Below are 21,214 nucleotides of genomic sequence, written 5' to 3'. Positions count from 1 at the left end.
GTCCGTCCATCAGATGGTTTCCGGATGATGACTTGATAACGCTTAGCCTAGGATCATGAAACTTCATTGGTACATTGATCATGACTGCAGATGACCCATCTTGATTTTCAGGTACTAGGTCAAGGTCACAGTTTTCAAATAATAAAATGGTTTCAAGAAGGTAACTCAAGAAATGCTTAGGCTAGGATCATGAACTAAGGATCATGAAAATTCATAGGAACATTGATCATGACTGGCAGATGACCCCGTATTGACTTTTCAGGTCACTAAGGTCAACGGTCCACAGTGACAAAACGTATTCACACAATGGCTGCCCTACAACTGACAGCCCTATGGGGGCATGCATGTTTTTACAAACAGCCATTGTATATACTACTACCCCATGCTCGTATATAAGTAATGCCGTATCAAGCCAGTACTATACTAGCGAGTCATGTATCGGATATATCCTACTACCCATGCTCGTATATAAGTAATGCCGTATCAAGCCAGTACTATACTAGCGAGTTATATGCGGGTATATCCTCCTACCCCATGCTCGTATATAAGTAATGCCGTATCAAGCCAGTACTATACTAGCGAGTCATATACCGGATATATCCTACTACCCCATGCTCGTACATTAGTAATGCCGTATCAAGCCGGTACTATACTAGCGAGTCATAGCGGGTATATACCTACTACCCCATGCTTATATATAAGTAATGCCGTACCAAGCCAGTACTATACTAGCGAGTCATATACCGGGTATACCCTACTACCCCATGTTCGTATATAAGTAATGCCGTATCAAGCCAGTACTATACTAGCGAGTAATATAGCGGGTATATCCTACTACCCCATGCTGGTATATAAGTAATGCCGTATCAAGCCAGTACTATACTAGCGAGTTATGTACCGGGTATATCCTACTACCCCATGCTGGTATATAAGTAATGCCGTATCAAGCCAGTACTATACTAGCGAGTTATGTACCGGTATATCCTACTACCCCATGCTGGTAAACGAGTCTTATACCGGGTATATCCAACCCCCATGCTCGTATAGTAATGCCGTATCAAGCCAGTACTATACTAGCGAGTTATATACCGGGTATATCCTACTACCCCATGCTCGTATATAAGTAATGCCGTATCAAGCCGGTACTATACTAGCGAGTTATATAGCGGGTATATCCTACTACCCCATGCTCGTATATAAGTAATGCCGTTCAAGCCAGTACTATACTAGCGAGTTATATAGCGGGTATATCCTACTACCCCATGCTCGTATATAAGTAATGCCGTATCAAGCCAGTACTATACTAGCGAGTCATATACCGGGTATATCCTACTACCCCATGCTCGTATATAAGTAATGCCGTATCAAGCCAGTACTATACTAGCGAGTCATATACCGGGTATACCTACTACCCCATGCTCGTATATAAGTAATGCCGTATCAAGCCAGTACTATACTAGCGAGTCATATACCGGGTATATCCTAATACCCCATGCCTTTATATAAGTAATGCCGTATCAAGCCAGTACTATACTAGCGAGTTATATACCGGGTATATCCTACTACCCCATGCTCGTATATAAGTAATGCCGTATCAAACCGGTACTATACTAGCGAGTTATATAGCGGGTATATCCTACTACCCCATGCTCGTTATAAGTAATGCCGTATCAAGCCAGTACTATACTAGCGAGTATATAGCGGGTATATCTACTACCCCATGCTCGTATATAAGTAATGCCGTATCAAACCGGTACTATACTAGAGTCATACGGGTATATCCTACTACCCCATGCTCGTATATAAGTAATGCCGTATCAAGCCGGTACTATACTAGCGAGTCATATACCGGGTATATCCTACTACCCAATGCTGGTATATAAGTAATGCCGTATCAAGCCAGTACTATACTAGCGAGTCATATACCGGGTATATCCTACTACCCCATGCTCGTATATAAGTAATGCCGTATCAAGCCAGTACTATACTAGCGAGTTATATACCGGTATATCCTACTACCCCATGCTCGTATATAAGTAATGCCGTATCAAGCCAGTACTATACTAGCGAGTTATATACCGGGTATATCCTACTACCCATGCTCGATATAATATGCCGTACCAAGCCAGTACTATATACTAGCGATATAGGGGTATCCTAAAGCCAGTACTATACTAGCGTATCAAGCCAGTATATACTAGCGAGATATATACCGGATATATCCTACTACCCAATGCTCGTATATAAGTAATGCCGTATCAAGCCTGTACTATACTAGCGAGTTATATAGCGGTATATACTACTACCCCATCCTGTTATAAGTAATACCGTATTAGTTACACTGTTTGTAATGTAACTGATGTGTATGAGAGCGAAGCTCGAGAAGGGAACTGAGGGTGTATATCCTATACACAATCAGTTACTAACTGTGTATCCATTATATCTCAACCGATTACTCGGGGTGTATGGAAATTTCTCAGGGTGTATGGAAAATACACAATGGGCACATGGCCTCTCAAAGCAAATCGAATCAGGTCATTTTTGTAGGAGGCGAGTTATACCTTACTACCCTATGCTCGTATAAGTAATGCCGTATCACATCAGTTGTATTTTTGACGTCATTTAGTTATATACAGGATAGTCATATAGCGGGTATTTCCTATAACCCCCAAGTACGTACTGTTAATGCTATATCAAACCTGTTATATTCCTAATTTCACAAAGCGGGTATAACCGACTATCCCAGGCTCAAGTTTGCCAAGCGGTATCTACCCAGTAATATTCTATATGTCATTATGCGGGGATACCTGACTATCGTATGTTCGTATTTAAGTGATGCTGTAGCACATTAGTTCAACACTCACAAGTCATACCAAGGGTATATAGGGTTAGGGCAACTAAACCTAATCATATTGTTCACTGCTCGCCTGCATGGTCTGTTCTTCTAAAAGCCATGTAAGAAACACAATCATTCTGCTGTGTGCATATTTTGATCAAATTAATGAATGCTAGTTCGGTTGTTCGGCGTAGCTGTCTTACCAAGCTTTTCACATTAAATACCCTTTATCAACAAACAATTAAATGATGGGGAAATTTCACGCCTGTAGACCCGAATGAATGAATCAGAATATTTTAATTATTGATTTCAGAGAAATCACCCACAGCATTGGCCAAATCACTGCGGAAATCCGGACTTCTTCATGCACGTTTTTGACCTAACAACAATCACTGCGAAATAGCGCAGACCGTGTTTGACTTACGCTGGCCGCATACGCATTAAGACCTATTTTCGCAAGACGCGACTATAAGTGTGATTTGGTTGTGTTGAAAGAACACTGTGCATGTATGAACTATTTACATCTCATTGCGATGGCGATATAATAAATTCATAATAAGCCTTGTGAGGCCACATATGATCACATGTAGTATATTTTTATCTAAGGACAAAATTGTTCGGTTTGAATATACGTGCACTTTATAAGAAACACATCATGCGGTGGATATGCGACAATTAAACCTTTATTTTCTATTTAAATATTTATAAACGTGAATATACGACTTGCTTTAACGATACAAGCGTTAATTCGTTACTGATAGGATCATGCGGCAGCAATGAATAGGACACTCCTCGTGTAAGTAATCATCATAGTCTAGGGGACCCTTCAGTTCGCATCGTAAAAGTGTGACCCAGTAATATTGCTTAAAATGGTTGAGCTAACTTAATTTCATCTTTCTCGTGCTCTTTAATTACCCACATATTTAGGTCTGGTGAAGTACTTTTACTTCCCACAGAGCAATTCGGTTCAAATTACTAATAACAACAATACACATTTTGAGCTTTATTTCAAATGTGAACATATTTATTTAACGCAGACGTTGTACATAATTTTAACACAGAACAAGGGCTGTTTGTAAAACATGCAATGCCCCCCTATGGGCTGTCAGTTGTAGTGGCAGCCATTGTGAATACGTTTTTGTCACTGTGAACTTGACTTTTGACCTAGTGACCTGAAAATCAATAGGGGTCATCTGCCAGTCATGATCAATGTACTTGAGAAGTTTCATGATCATAGACCTAAGTATTCTTGAGCTATCAACAGGAAACCATTAAACTGTTTTTGAGTCACTATGACCTTAATCTTTGACCTAGTGACCTGAAAATCAATAGGGGTCTTCTGCCAGTCATTATCAATGTACCTATGAAGGGGGTCATCTGCCAGTCATTATCAATGTACCTATGATTTTTTTATTTTATGATCCTAGGCGTAAGCATTTATGAGTTATCATCCGGAAACCATTTTTCTATTTCGAGTCACTGTGACCTTGACTTTTGACTTAGTGACCTGAAAATCAATAGAGGTCATCTGCGAGTCATCATCAATGTACCTATGAAGTTTCATGATCCTAGGCGTAAGCGTTCTTGAGTTATCATCCGGAAACCATTTAACTATTTCGAGATCAATAAACCTATGAAGTTTCATGATCCTAGGCCAAAGCGTTCTTGAGTTATCATCAGGAAACCATCTGGTGGACCAACCAACTGACATGTGCAAAACAATATACCCCTCTTCTTCCAAGGGGGGCATAAATATAATATTAATTTTAGTAATCTAAATTAAATCAAAATTGCTAGATTGTATTTTCCGGAAATTATCGGAAAACATCGTTAAAGTTAAAGGGTAGTCTGCCAGCTTATGCCATTAAAAACCAAATGTTAAATGACAAAAGCTGTTGCCCCGGTTCACGGCACGCGGAGCCTACCCTATTGTGAACCAAAAATCTTTTTGTGTATGTCATCCTAGTAGTACCTTGACATAGAACAGACACATTGGTTACTTTTATGAAACAATTCTTATAAAACTTGTATACAAATTGCCGGACATTGTTGCCCATTTGTCCGTCAGTCCATGTCCGAATAGTAGCTAAAATTGAGAAAACTCAGTAAGATTTCATTGAAACTTATATCACATAATTTTTAAATACACAAAATAATACATTGACCATTTTATTTTGTGATAAAACCTTGGTTACAAATGAACTCAGAAGAGCAATGGATATTATTTTGTCCTACCGTTTTCACATGAAGGGATTTACGGTTGACCCACTGTCCATCGGTCTGTCAGTCAAATAAACCTGGATCTGGTTACAATGTTTTCCTAAGATTTCACCAGGTTACCTACTTTTTGGACACACTCAACCCAGGCTTACTCAACCAAGATGAGCATGTCGATCAGGTTTCATCAACATTGAGTCGAAAAAAGCCTTGTTTCTTCCATCACCCTGATGATCCTCTAACACAGCAAGTCAATCTCGAATGTCCGAATATGTTTCTGGTTCTTATAGTGGCAGACAAAAACAAGACCTATGATTTTAAGTAAATTGTTATGTTCATATATACATTAATTATTCCAACTATTTTTTTAGCTCGTATATGTTGTTATACAATTGTATTAAACATGGCCATTTAAGTCTTTCATAAGATTCTAACTAAACAAATGAGTTTTAATTTCTTTAAAACTCTTGATGCAAGCAAACGATGAACGGCAGTATTGGGGGGAAAAAACTGGCAGACAATATGTATTGACCATCAAAACTAGAGAAGACTGAGATAAAGATATGCAGAAAATGAAGCAACACAGTTCATACACAGTGCTAAACTCACATCAAGAGATGTTTAAGTTCATGGATTTCAAGACTATTAAAGCTCAGGACTTTGGTACAGTCTCCTCCCATCTACAGCATTTCTCTTGAACCACATGAGAGATGATATGTGCATCTTGCTGTCCTATGGAGTGGAAGTCTTCCTTGCAGGATATCCATTTGCAACGAATACTCCTATAACAAGCAACTTTGTAAACTGCAGATTGGAAGCCAAAGTCAATTAACTTACAGTGTCCCACATTTTTAAACTTTAGTTATAATCATTGACTAGTTTTTCACAAATGTTATTTTGATTGAATGTTAATGAAAAGGCAAAAAAAGAGATTTACTGTGAAATAGTCAATGGAGATAAGCCTACTAATAGCTCTTAGGTGTGTATTGTGGACTTTCACCATGATTTGTTTTAACTCTATTTTTGTTTTTATTTATCTATATATTGATATTTTCTATGAGTTCTTTACTGCAGATACACATCTAATCAGAGCCTCTGTTTATGTTATAAAAGTATGTTACTGTTCTGTTCTTCTGTTAATAACTAATCTAAAAAGAAAGAAAACAAGTAAATTGCACTATTGTATGAATATGGCATACACTTATTTTTCCATGTTGAAATCTTATTAAATTCATGATATGAAGCCCTAAAATGTTTGTAACAAACGATGGATGGACTGGACAGACTGACCGATGGAAACGCCAACACTATATCTCTCTGGCTTTGGAAAGGATAATGATTCAACAGAAAGTAGAAATCATCAATAAAAACTTGAATGCATCTAAGTTAACTTAGCAATTAGTGAGTTCATATGTCCTTTAACTGAACAAAAAACAGATGTTTCAAAAAACTTAACATGATTTGTCATTTGTTGCAAATATTAAGAAGCACTTACAGGTCCTGTGTTTCAATCACCACATATGATAAAATAGTTCTCAGTAACAAAAGGCACAAAAACTGCAAGAAAAAAATCACTTTAATGTTAAAATAATATATACAGTTATTCAATAAACGATGTATATTTTGTCATAAAGTACCGGTCCTGGATTGTTCTCAACATCATTTAAGAGCATCAACATCCGCTGGGACAGGTTACATGTTGTTGAATACACAGCTGCATCATGATGTAATGAAGACCACCTTGTCCACACATACGACCCAGAATCATCAGCCCAAACATCTTGATCCACATGGTGGGTGGAAATGTTTGTAGTTCCTAAAGAACAAACATGTTAATGATTTATCATTTCAAGTATAAAAGGCAAGCCTTAAAATTATTAGAAAGCTTTAACATCTGAAGGTTAATATCACCCTGGCTGTGCAGATCTTGGTATATAACCCATTTAAAAAACATTCCTTAAAGCCACACACCTTGAAATGAAATATCTGGCATAGTAAATTTGGATATAAATAAGAAACATATTTTATCTTTGCCAATTAGAATATATCTGGTGGTTGCAAGGTAGAAATCCGTCTTTCTGTGCTTTAAAACTTAAAAATAATTGTGTTTCTCGAATTGAACATGTACGTATACAAATCATACATTCAGTTTTTAAAATATAAAAAAATAAATTACTTGCTAACTAGGCTATAGATTAATGACAATTTTGCACACTTTCAAATTGCATCTATATGTACTGAGTAACATGTATTTCATTTCAAGGTGTGTGGCTTTAATGTAATAAACAAGAGTGCTAAACTGTCACAAGATACACCCGTTTGAAGGTTTGGACAACCATGCTAACGCTAAAAATGCACTAAGTGACCTAGTTTTCGACCCGGCATGACCTATATCTGAACTTGACTTAGATATCATTAGACACAACTTCTGCCCAAAATTTGGTGAAGATCGGATGAAACTCTTTCAATTAAAGAGCTTACACCATGCTAAATCCTTGAAATGCCACCCTGGAACTAGTTTTTGACCCAGCATGACCCATATTGAACTTGAACTAGATATTGTCTAGATACAACTTCTGACCACATTTGTTGAAGATCAGATGAAAACTACTTCAATAAGAGAGTGGACAACCGTGCTAAATGCTTGAAATGCACTAAGTAACCTTGTGACCACTAGTTTTTGACCTGGCCGTGACCCATATTTGAACTTGACCTAGATAAACATTTTGACACAATTTCTGACCAAATTTGGTGAGATCGGATGATAACTACTTCAATTTGAGAGCGGACACCATGCTTAATCCTTGAAATGTACTCAGTGAACCCCTGACCTTGTTTTTGACCCGGCATGACCCATATTTGAACTTGACTTAGATATTGTCTAGATAAAACTTCTGACCAAAGTTTGTGAAGATTGGATGAAAACTACTTCAATTAGAGAGGCAGACACCATGCGAAATGCATGAATGCTCTAAGTGACCTCGCGACCTAGTTTTTGACCCGGCATAACCCATATTTGAACTTGACCTTTATATCATTTACCACAACTTATGACCAAATTTGGTAAAGATCAGATGAAAACTACTCCAATTAGAGAGCCACCAATGCTAAATCCTTCAAATGCACTAAGTGACCCCGTGACCTAGTTTTTGACCTGGCATGACCCATATTCAAACTTGATCTAGATATTGTCTAGATACAACTTCTGACCAAGTTTGGTGAAGATCAGATGAAAACTATTTGAATTAGAGAGTGGACACTGTTATGGACGCCGCCGCCCGCCAAGGGTGAAACTATAATACGTCCCGTTTTTTCAAAACCGGCGTATAAAAATAAGTAATATCCCTCACAGGGTTCAGGTCACACAATTAACTTATAGACAATAGGCAATACTTAATTCATTCACTTCAAACTGTTTCTCTTGACAGATAACAAATGTTCAATCAAATTTTCATTCAAGATCATTTGGTTACAAATTTGAAATATACTAAAATTGCCTTCATAATGGAAACTTCTATTTTCCAAGCATGCCTTCCACTTCCTTGAGCTGACTTCGTTGAGTTCATGATTAGCAGATGCAATCTGTAAGATTACTTATAAATAACTCTAAATAAGTGATTGTTACCCAAAAATAAAAAAATATAAATTCTTTTGTCTAATTACACACTTTCACATACATAAATGTGACACACGCATAAAGGCCCATAACCATCCAATCAAAATATTCAGAAATAGAGGTGCTCATATCCTAACAGTAATGACTAAGTTTGTATACATGTATGTTTTTTCAACTATGTTTTGCAAAATATTCTCATGCAAACCAGGGTTTTCCAATTTAATAAGCCACATGTTCATTGCATGTAACAGGGGTAAGACAATGCTAACAAGAAATGTGGTTGTCAGAAACACAATGCCCCCTAATGCGCCACTTTGATTATTTTTTTTACCTTTGACCTTTAAGGATGACCTTGATCTTTCACCACTCAAAATGTGCAGCTCCATGAGATACACATGCATGCCAAATATCAAGTTGCTACGTTCAATATTGCAAAAGTTATGAAGAAGGTTAAGTTTTGGTTAAAGTTTTTGAATTATTTTTTTTGACCTTTGACCTTGAAGGATGACCTTGACTTTGACCTTTCACCACTCAAAATGTGCAGCTCCATGAGATACACATGCATGCCAAAAATCAAGTTGCTATGTTCAATATTGCAAAAGTTAATATGAAGGTTAAAGTTTTGGTTAAAGTTTTGGGACACACACTCACACACATGGACACATACAATGACAGACAGGCCAAAAACAATATACCCCCGATCTTTCGATCCGGGGGCATAAAATAATCCTGGTTGTGTTTTTCAAGCAATCTAGCTAAAACAAACAGGTTTAATAAAATAGAAAGATTAACTAAAATGAACATACCGGTTATATAGGGCTATAACTATCATAATATTATTGAGTATGTCAACACAAAATCGTGTAATTAGTTGCTAAAAGATACAGAAAGCTTTATATGGGAAAGTGCATGTGTTGACCTCCTTTTTTTGTTACTTTATTTGTACATAAAATGCTTGTCAAGCATACACAAGTTAGTGATTTAAAGTCATACCATTGGTGAGCCTATCAGCTTAATTTTACTCTCTTTTCCAGTCTCTGGTTGCTTGATGTGGCGACTGCAGAAGTGGCTCAGCAAAGCGTCTTCGTTGGAGCAAACAACCCTGCATTCTGGACACCGATTGTGCGCCTCCTTTAAATATAAAACTTTGTGAAACATAAAAATATATTAAACATTTATTTTTCATCATTTTAACCAATAAATACCTACTAAACAAGAACTTTGACATTAACTTAGATAAGAAAACATATATATTATTTTCAATTAAATTGTTAAACAAGAGCTGTCTCCATAGGATGACGTATGCCCCCAATAAATGCTTTGATAGAAATTATGAGCATTTTTCGAACCCTAAACGCGGACCCTAAGGTCAAGGTCATGGGGTAAAAATTTGTGTGGGTATGGAAAGGCCTTGTCCATATACACATGCATATCAAATATGAATGTTACATCTGAAGCGACAAAAGAAGTTATGAGCATTTTTCGAAACCTAAACACAAAGTGTGACGGACAGACAGACATCAGACAAACAGACAGGACAGTTCGATCACTATATGCCCTCCTTCGGCGGCATAAAAAAGTTAATCCAGAAATGCAAAATAAGTCCCAAACTAGAGAGCGGACACCATACTTAATCCTTGAAATGCACGTAATGTAAGCAAGTTAGTTCAAATAACAATGTACACAATTTCAATACTTTCTTAAAGTTAGTTCAAATAACAATGAACACAATTTCAAAATTTTCTTATCACTTAATCAATAATTATTATTTTAAAAAAAACATCCTGACAGTCACCTCACATTTATGTGACTGAACTATCAGTCAAAAAACGTTTGTTAGCTAACAGGGAGATATCTGTTATGGGAGAAGGTTCAAAATATTTTTGCCATTTCTTATATCACACTGCAAGTGTCAGTGCTACTGGCTCTGGGCATTTTCTATTTTTATCAAACCACTAAATTCAATGTATTTTATTCAGAAAACTTTGCAAAAGACAACCTCAGTGTCTGGACTGACCTGATGCACCAAATCGCACAAGTCAGCTACATCTCTGAAATTATTTCAATACAATCATTTTCATTAATAAAAATAGATAACAAGAGCTGTCAGAGGACAGCACCCTCGACTATTTGAGTGCTTGACAGTATAACGTAAGCCATCATGGGGAAATTGTTCATATTCAATAATTTATTAGATGATCTTTCAAAAATAAAAAAAGGAAAAAATATAAAAATTTGGGGAGGGGGTAGAAGGGTTGAGAGGGGGGTATAACATGGGGTGTGGTCATTTATTAGACGATCTGATGATCTTTCAAAATAAAAAAGGAAAACAAAAAATTTGGGGGGGTGGGGGGGGGGGCAGGGATTCTGGGCTGGGGCGTGGGGTATTGCAGTGCTGCAGCTAGGATTTAAAAAGGGCAGGGGGATTTTTTGTCAAAAGGGCACTTTGGACGCGCAGTATTTTGTCAAAAGGGCACTTTCGAGCGCGCGGGCGTTTCTAGAATGCTTCCTCATGCATGTTAATTTATGTGTTATCAATAATTGTAAGAATAAATTATTCCCATTGTCATTAAACAATTCAAATTTAATTACTACAATGAGGAATAAATTAATTACAATGTATTTTAATAAGAGATTTATTAATCATCATATGTAAAAAAAAAATTAAAAAAAAAAAAAAAAAAATTTAAGGGCAGGGGGGGCCCTAGGAAGGTCAGGGCGGAGGTTCGGGAGGGCAGGGCGGGGCGCCCTTCGATTTAGGCCTAGCTGGAGCACTGGTATTGCACGGGTGGAATCCATTGTGGTATTCAGGTAAGTGTTGTTTTGTCAAAGTATTAATAAAATCTTATCATAAATAAAGAAGTTATGTGAATTAAAGCAAAATGTCCAATTCTCAAAGTAAAAAAGGGGCCATAATTCTATCAAAATGCTTGATTCAGTGGTCTTATCTTGTTTATAGGTTGGGGTCATGTTGGTAAACAAGTATGCAAAATATAATAGCAATATGTCAAAGGACATAGGAAATATTTGGGGTAGTACGCAAACTTTAACATAGATTTATCAATGATATGCATATTCTGAGTATAAAAGGGGCCGTAATTCTATCAAAATGCTTGATTAAGTGGTCTGCTCTTGTTTGTAGGTTAAAGGTCATGTTGGTAAACAAGTATGCAATATAACAAAGCAATATGTTAAAGGACATAGGAAATATTTGGGGTAGTACGCACAATTTAACATAGATTTATCAATAATATGCATATTCTAAGTATAAAAGGGGCAATAATTCTGTCAAAATGCTTGATACAGTGGTCTGCTCTTGTTTATAGGTTGGGATCATGTTGGTAAACAAGTATGCAAAATATGAAAGCAATATGTCAATGGACATTGAAAATATTTGAAGTAGTACGCAAACTTTAACATTTGCACGCTCACGGAAACGCCAACGCCGGGGTGAGTAGGATAGCTCCACTATATATATTTCATATATAATAGTCCAGCTAAAATACAGTCAACAATTAAAGAGTTGTTGTCACTGGGAATGTGATCTTGCATATATACACTTCATGTTGACAACATATTATTTTCAATTAAATTGTTAAACAAGATCTGTCTCCATAGGATGACGTATGCCCCCAATAAATGCTTTGATAGAAATTATGAGCATTTTTCGAAATCTGAATGCATTTTTTGAACCCTAAACACGGACCCTAAGGTCAAGGTCAAGGGGTAAAAATTTGTGTGCGTATGGAAAGGCCTTGTCCATGTACACATGCATATCAAATATGAATGTTACATCTGAAGCGACAAAAGAAGTTATGAGCATTTTTCAAAACCTAAACACAAAGTGTGACGGACGGACAGACAGACATCAGATAAACAGACGGAAGGACAGTGCGATCACTATATGCCCTCCTTCGGCGGCATAAAAAACGTTAATTTAGAAATGCAAAATAAGTCCCAAACTAGAGAGCGGACACCATACTTAATCCTTGAAATGCACTAAGTGACCCTGTGACCTAGTTTTTGACCCGGCATGACCCATATTCGAACATGACCTAGATGTTGTCTTGATACAACTTCTGACCAAGTTTGGTAAAGATCAGATGAAAACTACTTCAATTAGAGAGCAGACACCATGCTTAAACCTTAAAATGCATTAAGTGACCCCATGGTCTAGTTTTTGACCCGGCTTGGCCCATATTCGAGCTTGACCTAGATATTGCCTAGATACAACTTCTGACCAAGTTTGGTAAAGATCAGATGAAAACTATTTGAATTAGAGAGCGGACAAGAAAAGTGTGACAGACAGACAGACAGTGCGAAAACTATATACCCTCTTTTCTTCGAAAGGGGGCATAAAATATGTGGAGAAAAATATATACAAATGTGTTCTTTTTCTTTGCAGACTGACTTACCTTTCAAAATAGTTACATAAACAAATATGTATAATTATATTGTTAATATTATGCGCATAAATAAAACATTTGCTATTTCATGTAAAATTAATTGTAGACAGCAAATAATGAAACAAGAAACCGTTTGAGACGGGTGATGCTCCACAAAGGTTTTTTTGTCACAATATTGCACTATATATTCAGATAAAAGGAAACGTCTTGAGGGGCATAACTTTGGACAAAATAATACAATGGATGGTTTAGTAACTTAAAAATTTCAAAGGGCCATAACTCTGTAAATAAATCATCTAACCAGAACCCACTAATAACATGCGCATCTCCTCAAGGTAGTTAAGCTTCCCATAAAGCTTCATTGTGTTCCAGTCAGTAGTTGGGGAGAAATAGCCCGGACAAGAATTGCACTATATGTACAGTTATTAGAAAATTTCAAAGGGCCATAACTCTGTGAAAAATCATCCGACCATAACCGGCTTATAATATGCACATCTCCTGTTGGTAGTGAAGCTTCCCATAAAATTTCATTGAATTCATGTAATAAGTTGCTGAGAAATAGCTCGGACAAGAATTGCACTATATGTACAATGGAAAATTTCAAATGGCCATAACTCTGTGGAAAATCATCCGACGAGAACCGGCTGATAATATGCACATCTCCTGTTGGTAGTGAAGCTTCCCATAAAGTTTCATTGAATTCCCGTCATTAGTTGCTGAGAAATTGCTCGAACAAGAATTGCTCTATATGTACAATGGAAAATTTCAAAGGGCCATAACTCTGTGAAAAATCATCCGACCAGAACCCGCTGATAATATGCACATCTCCTCTTGGTAGTGATGCTTCCCATAAAGTTTCATTAAATTCCAGTCATTAGTTGCTGAGAAATAGCCCGGACAAGAATTGCACTATATGTACAGTAAATGGAAAATTTCAAAGGGCCATAACTCTGTGAAAAATCATCCGACCAGAACCCGCTGATAATATGCACATCTCCTCTTTGTAGTAAATCTTCCCATAAAGTTTCATTGAATTCCGGTCATTAATTGCTGAGAAATAGCCCTGACAAGAATTGCACTATATGTACAGTTAATAAAAAATTTAAAAGGGCCATAACTCTGTGACAAATCATGCGACCAAAACCCGCTGCTAATATGCACATTTCCTCTTAATAGTGAAGCTTCCCATTAAGTTTCATTGAATTCCGGCCTTTAGTTGCTGAGAAATAGCCCGGACAAAAATTGTTCACGGACGTACAGACGGACTGACGAAGCGGCGACTATATGCTCCCCCCCAAATTTTTTGGGGGAGCATAAAATGTCAAATTAACATGGATAATAGAAAATATTGTGAAATGCTTTATTTATAAATTAGAAACTAGATAACACTTCTAAAATGATTGCAAGTTTCCATGACTCATTGAGGAATAAACCATGTAAAATGTTAGTTTTGCAAATTTATATAGTTATGGGAAACAACTACATTAAATTTAAATATCAGAGCTTTTTTTTATAATTGTATATGTACCGGTAAAACACCGCTTCATTCGTAAGAATGTCATTTGAGCCTAGATGAAGATACAGCTGTTGAACATCCATCTTCCGCAAGTCTCTCAACAATGCATGGCGAAAACGATCACAAGAAAATTTGGCACCTTTGAAAACAGAGTTGGCGAATGTCTGTGTAAATAAATCACAAATACACATGAATGAATACACAAGGAAAATTCATGCTTTGCCTCAAGATTAAAATGAAAAGTTTGCAATTACAATTCCCTACAATCTGTAAAATATTCCACACGCTTAAATAAAATATATAACCATGCAAATTAGTTAGAAAACGCAATGATGCCAATCATTGCACATCAGCATAATAAGTTTAACTTTATATTGATGACAAATACTGTAATCATACGAAGCTTAGGACTTGACATTTGAACTGTTTAAGTATAAAGAAATGAAATAATTACATCATTTATAGAAACTATGAGTATCACGTTTAAATGGTGGCATTTCGTGTTTTCTCAAAAATGTTTACAAAAACAGTAAACATTTAAACGACTGTTGATATCAACATAATCCATTTTAGTTCATTACGTTACAATGTTGCAAAACTTATTAAAAGCTGTTAAAAAAAGACTGGTATACATTTGTATCATGTGTGCCAGATGGCCCTTATTCACAACAGCGTAAACATAACAAAACACCATGTACGACCTAGACGGCTTGAATATTTGACACATGTCGGCACAAAGTGCTCGGGAAAATTTTCCAGCTATTTGTTGCATGATCATTACCCGAATTGTCTTGAACATTTGACGCGCGTCAGCACAACGTGCATGAGGAAATTTTTTCCGACATTTATTCATCCGCATTCATTTTTAATTTAATAAACAGATACTCGTTTTTATGTACATCTTGTTAGGTAGAAAACAATAAAAATTTTACACAGGTGTAGTCTTATTGAAGAAATGTGGGATCAATATTTATTTGTCTTTGTTATAAAATACTACGGCATGTAAGTAGAAAATGTGTACCCAATGACTCAACAACGGCAAGAACAGTTGGTTTTAATATGACGTCATTGCCCAAATGGGTTATGATCTGAATATAACTTCTGGAAATAATCATTACTTTCAGTTTGGAAATGCGATGTCAATGACGCTTTTATAACTGACATATGGATACCGTTTAAACGGTAACCTTTTGTTTATTTCATTAATCATTTCGTTTTAACGTTTAGAAAAATGTGTACATGTGATACCATTAATAGAAACAAACCTGAAACTGTAATTACTGTTCTATACCATTGTCATTACATATTCTCATCAGAGATTGGCAGGCATTTGACAGCTATATCATCAGGAAGAATATCCTTAATCCGATGAGCATTGGAGTCCCCAGCAATACGGTTCACTTTTCTCCTGTCTTGGGCACCTGAAAAAATAAAAGGAAAATGCTTCCTGACACAACACTGCATCCTGTTCAAAAGAGCCTGCGTAATAAATCTACTAATTATAAAAAGACAAGTCTTAACAACCCAAATACTACCTTAACAATACTATTGCAACAAGACTAATAAGGACGACTAAACTTGTCTTATGTGTATCTAACTACACAAAAAGAATATAAACAAAACAGATCAATCACGCTTTAATAAAAATAAAGGTCACACAAGTTAAAAAGCACTAGTTTTCAATAATCAATAAGTGTCAAAATTGCAATACACTGGTCAGTGTTCAGTGCAAATATCACTATGAACATGTCAAAAGTGTCAATTATTACACTAGTGTGTAACACACTGAATGTGTCCAAATGCGCGAAGCACCTGTTTTTTAATAATTAGTATTAAAGTGTCACTCAAAATTGCAATCCACTGGTAAGTGTTCAATCAATGCAAATATCACACAGTCACTATAAACACATCAAAAGCGTCAATTATTGCACTAGTGTAAAACACACTGTAAGTGTCCAAATGCGCGAAGCACGTGTTTTTAATAGATCACAAAATGGGTAATAAAACGCACAGTTGAACTTAAGGTGAAAAGTAAACACAAATCCTTCGTTCACTCACACCGAGTTACTAGGACTTGGTCGCGAAAATGAATGCCACTTTGAATTATACACTTTACAACGTCGAAATACACCAAATCACAATTAAAAGATAGCTATTGCAAGTTCAAAAACAAAACTGAAATATATAAGCGCCGAAATGACTTCTTGATCTCAAAACAATGTCACAAACGTATACAATACCGGATCTCAACCGTTTGAAAGCTCGTGTGCAGTCAAAAGGAGAGATTATTCCAACGATGTTTTTTTCTTGTTTCTCCATTCGGTACCCCTCGCACGTTATTTGATTACGCTTTCTTCATATATGGTCATATTACACTCATTCACAACGTTTATTTATAGATGTTTGTGTTGTGACATATATGGTTATGATTACCATATAAGGTAAAGACGGCCAGGGACCAGAGTCGCTCTGGTACCAGAAAGGCCGTTTACCAAAAAGGCCGCACCAAAAAGGCCGCATAAGTGAACCAAAAAGGTTTCGTGGTTTACCAGAAAGGCCATAAAATATTTTGTATTATCATTGAATAGTTATGTTGAATACAATTATCATATCTATTAAATAGTCATAACTTGCTTAGTAGTCTACTTAAAGACCTACTTAAAAACCGTTAATTTGAAATAATCAAAGTCGGCAATAATATCGCGAATTATCGCATACAGTATGAAGTGTTCGTTTGTCACAATATTTTTCGTTGAGTACTAGATGCTTCAGTTTTTTTTATTAAGGACATATCACTTCTGAAATGGTCAGAAGTGGGTGGGGTAATGTTAAAGAATATTTCCTTATCTAAGCATTCTATATTAAGTTTGGAATAATATGTACATTTTAAATAATGTATACTCATTATACTTCAGTGAAACATGAACCAGTTATAATGAAATCTTTCAAAAAGAGTATATAATCGTGAACGAAAACCACTTGCTTCCTGGGCGACCAAAGTCCTTATTTTCTTCTTTTTTTCATAAATCCACTGTTACCAGCTGGAACATGCACCACTGTAGAACAAAGTGTTAGAGTATTATTAAATATAACACACTAGAAACACTGAAAAAAACATCATTGTTTGTAAGAAAAATGTAAACAACTGGAGTCAAAAAAAAGTACACTTGAACAAGTATGGTGGGCCAGAAATGATAATTTACACCAAAAAAAAAATGAAAGACACAGAAATATTGAAAACATTTTAATAAAACCTCTTTAATTTTTTAGCGTATATTAATTATATATAAATAATGATATATAAATATGTTTGTTAAAGTGATGTTTTACACATTTCAAAAGATTTCAATAAAATTTATATTTATCATTTCTGGTCAACCATACTTTTTTCTTTCTATTTTTTCAAACGATGATACATAACTTTAACAACTAAACATATCCTTAAGCAGAATAGACGCAAACTCAAAATCTGTTATTATTCAAAGTGGAGACTTCAACCTTGGTAACAGTCATGATTGACTGGAAATTCTCAAGCTGCCCTCCAGGAAGACCAAATATGAAACAAAGCCAAGAACTTCTTAATTTAGTAGCTGACCATTCTCTCACTCAAAGTGTAAACAAACCAACACGTTGTTATAAAATTCTTGATCTTTTTCTTACAAACTATCCTGCTATCATCGACAACTTCAAAACAATATCACATATCGGTGGAAGCTTACCTCGACATTCTCTGTCTAAAACTAACCACCTCTCTTAGAAGATGCAAACCTAAACCTAGAGAAATAAAAAATTACTCAAAAGCAGATTGGCTTAAAATTAAAATGGAACTACAACAAACACAAATAAAATTTAACATTTGCTGACCAAGACATAGACACTATTTGGAATACATTTAAAGAAGACCTACAAAATACCATCTAAAAAAACATTCCATCTAAACTAATAAAATACAACAATAAACGTCCTTGGGTATCTAAAGAACTAAAAATAAAAATGAACATATATAAACGCAAATATCTTACATCTAAAAAAGAGCAGCACCAGGCATATTGGCAATACATTGAAAACCGCATCTTATATCCCAATCTCAGAACATGATAACCCATCACACTCTTAAATTCCAAAAAACCTATTCTCATATATCAAAACAAACAAAAAACTGAAAGCCGAGCATACCTCCTCTTAGAGAAAATGGAACACACAAAATAAAGGTAATATCCTCAACGGACAATTCCAAGATGCCTTCACACCGATTAACTCTGAAGCTATTCCTGACAAAGGTCCCAGCCCTCATCCATCCATGCCAGACATCAACATCACAGAGAATGGACTTATACTAAACAATTACAAAACCTTAAAATCTATGAAGCCTCAGGTCCAGATAAAATACCTTGCAGAGTAGTGAGAGTACTAGTATAAAGGAATGCAGTACAAAAATAGCAGTACTACTACTACTACTACTACTACTACTACTACTACTACTACTACTACTACTACGATTACTGCTACTACTTCTAGTACTACCACTACTACTACTACTACTACTACTACTACTACTACTACTACTACTACTACTACTACTACTACTACTACTACTACTTCTGCTTCTACTTCTACTACTACTACTACTACTACTACTACTACAACTACTACTACTACTACTACAACTACTACTACTACAACAACTACTTAAATGCTTCTTCTGCTACTGCTGCCACGGCAACTATTCATTTTGATTCATTTTGATACTTCAAACTGTACCATACCATTATTTTAATACAACAACAACTACTACTACTACTACTATTACTACTACTGCTATTACTACTACTACTATTACTACTACTACTTCTACTACTACTACTACTACTACTACTACTACTACTACTACTACTACTACTACTACTACTACTACTACTACTACTACTACTACTACTAGTATTACTACTACTACTACTTTTACTATTACTACTACTACTACTACTAGTACTACTATTACTACTACTACTACTACTTCTACCACTACTACTTCTACTACTACTACTACTACTACTACCACTTCTACTACTACTACTACTACTACTACTACTACTACTACTACTACTACTACTACTACTACTACTACTACTACTACTACTACTTCTACTACTACTACTATTACTACTACACTAACTACTACTACAAATAGCAGTAGTAGTTGTTGTAGTACCAGTAGTTGTAGTAGTACCAGTAATAGTAGTAGTTGTAGTAGTACCAGTAGTAGTAGTAGAAGTAGTAGTAGTAGTAGTAGTAGTAGTAGTAGTAGTAGTAGAAGTAGTAGTAGTAGTAGTAGTAGTAGTAGTAGTAGTAGTAGTAGTAGTAGTAGTAGTAGTAGTAGTAGTAGTAGTAGAAGTAGTAGTAGCAGAAGTAGTAGTAGTGGTAGTAGTAGAAGTAGAAGTCGTAGATCTATTATTATTATTATTATTTAGAAATTGATTCATTTCAGTTACCACCTATTTGACACTAGTGAACAGAAAATGGTTAAGGGAAGAAAAAAAGAGGAAACAGTTTCACGCCACAGGAATGCTATACAGAAGGGGACACTAGGAGTAAGGTGGAAGCGGGCGAGACAAAACGATAGTGCAAACTGTTGCCAACAATAAGACTAGGGATAGACGAACACAATTGAAATGTTAAAATATGTTCAAGTATGAATGAGCGTGCATTATCATACGGTACACATCCATGCTTCTATTATATTTCTTCGGATAGTTTATACAATCGTTTGTTTTTGCATTCGGACACAAATTCTGCAATAGAAATTGTTTCAAATATATCACAGGTTGACAAAAAGCAAAGGCCTGTTCTTTCCTGAGTAATATGTATGATTTAAAATCAAATTTGAAATAAAAACTGATAAAACAGAATCCACCAGACGCATTGGTTTGTCATCGATTTCAAAGTGCCTTGCATCATTGTGAAGAAACTTTAAACGGCAAAAAATGTTACATGGTCGACATTATTTTATATTTTGTTGTTATTTAAAGTTGACGGTAACCGGTATGATTTACTAAAAATAAAATAATGGACATAAAAGAAACATATATATGTGTTTTGTGATATGTTCCTTATATTTGGAATGTATATAGTTGCATTAGTTTATTACACAGTATAGATCTTGACAATCATTCGCCATGTGTTGGTATTAACGTCATGTTATAAATTATGTCGGTTTATATAGTGTAACAAGTGTATGCTTATCTTAAGCGTTAATCATTTTGAAGAGAATATAAAAAGTTAATGTAGAAATATTATATTAAATGATTATATATGTACGATTCTCCACTTGTGTTGAGGTCGGATGCAGCTGTAAAGAATACCAAGACATATTTCGCATTAAAGAGTATTGTATTTTATACACAACCTCATTGCACACATTGTTTACTGTCAATTACTACGGACTAGAACAAGTATAAGCCGTCAGTTAATTCGAAAATCACTACTATTAGGAAACCTGGCTGCTTATGATCATCGAACTAGCTCGTGACAGCGGTATATAAAATTGAAATCAACGCAAAAAACATCGCAAAACTTTAATCAAGTTATATTTCAAAAAGAATCACAGATTCGATAACACAAATCAC

General features: G+C 35.6%; 2 protein-coding genes across 2 annotated transcripts in view; one reads left to right on the top strand and one right to left on the bottom strand.

Moving 5' to 3' along the window:
- LOC127845741 (DNA repair-scaffolding protein-like) overlaps positions 1–21,214 on the top strand; it is a 590,230-nt gene that overhangs the window by 176,865 nt on the left and 392,151 nt on the right. The gene's annotated exons all lie outside the window — the stretch shown is intronic.
- Positions 5,706–17,132, bottom strand: LOC127846232 (uncharacterized). The gene is made up of 7 exons (XM_052377401.1): positions 16,832–17,132; positions 15,883–16,012; positions 14,604–14,755; positions 10,687–10,720; positions 9,663–9,800; positions 8,551–8,635; positions 5,706–5,857 (listed from the first exon to the last, which is right to left on the bottom strand). Exons 2-7 carry the CDS (start codon positions 15,889–15,891, stop codon positions 5,706–5,708), a joined length of 570 nt encoding a protein of 189 aa, XP_052233361.1. The 5' UTR covers positions 15,892–16,012; positions 16,832–17,132.

The sequence above is a fragment of the Dreissena polymorpha genome, chromosome 9 (assembly GCF_020536995.1).
Source record: "Dreissena polymorpha isolate Duluth1 chromosome 9, UMN_Dpol_1.0, whole genome shotgun sequence".
Taxonomy (NCBI): domain Eukaryota; kingdom Metazoa; phylum Mollusca; class Bivalvia; order Myida; family Dreissenidae; genus Dreissena; species Dreissena polymorpha.
This window is presented reverse-complemented; position numbering and strand designations above follow the sequence as displayed.

What these genes read in the sequence shown, in the direction of transcription:
- LOC127846232 (XM_052377401.1), bottom strand. An exon ending in TGTGCGATTTGGTGCATCAG is followed by an intron (nt 9,801 to 10,686) that starts GTCAGTCCAGAC and finishes TTATATTTAAAG; the next exon opens with GAGGCGCACAATCGGTGTCC. An exon ending in TAGAAGTTTCCATTATGAAG is followed by an intron (nt 5,858 to 8,550) that starts GCAATTTTAGTA and finishes TCCAATCTGCAG; the next exon opens with TTTACAAAGTTGCTTGTTAT.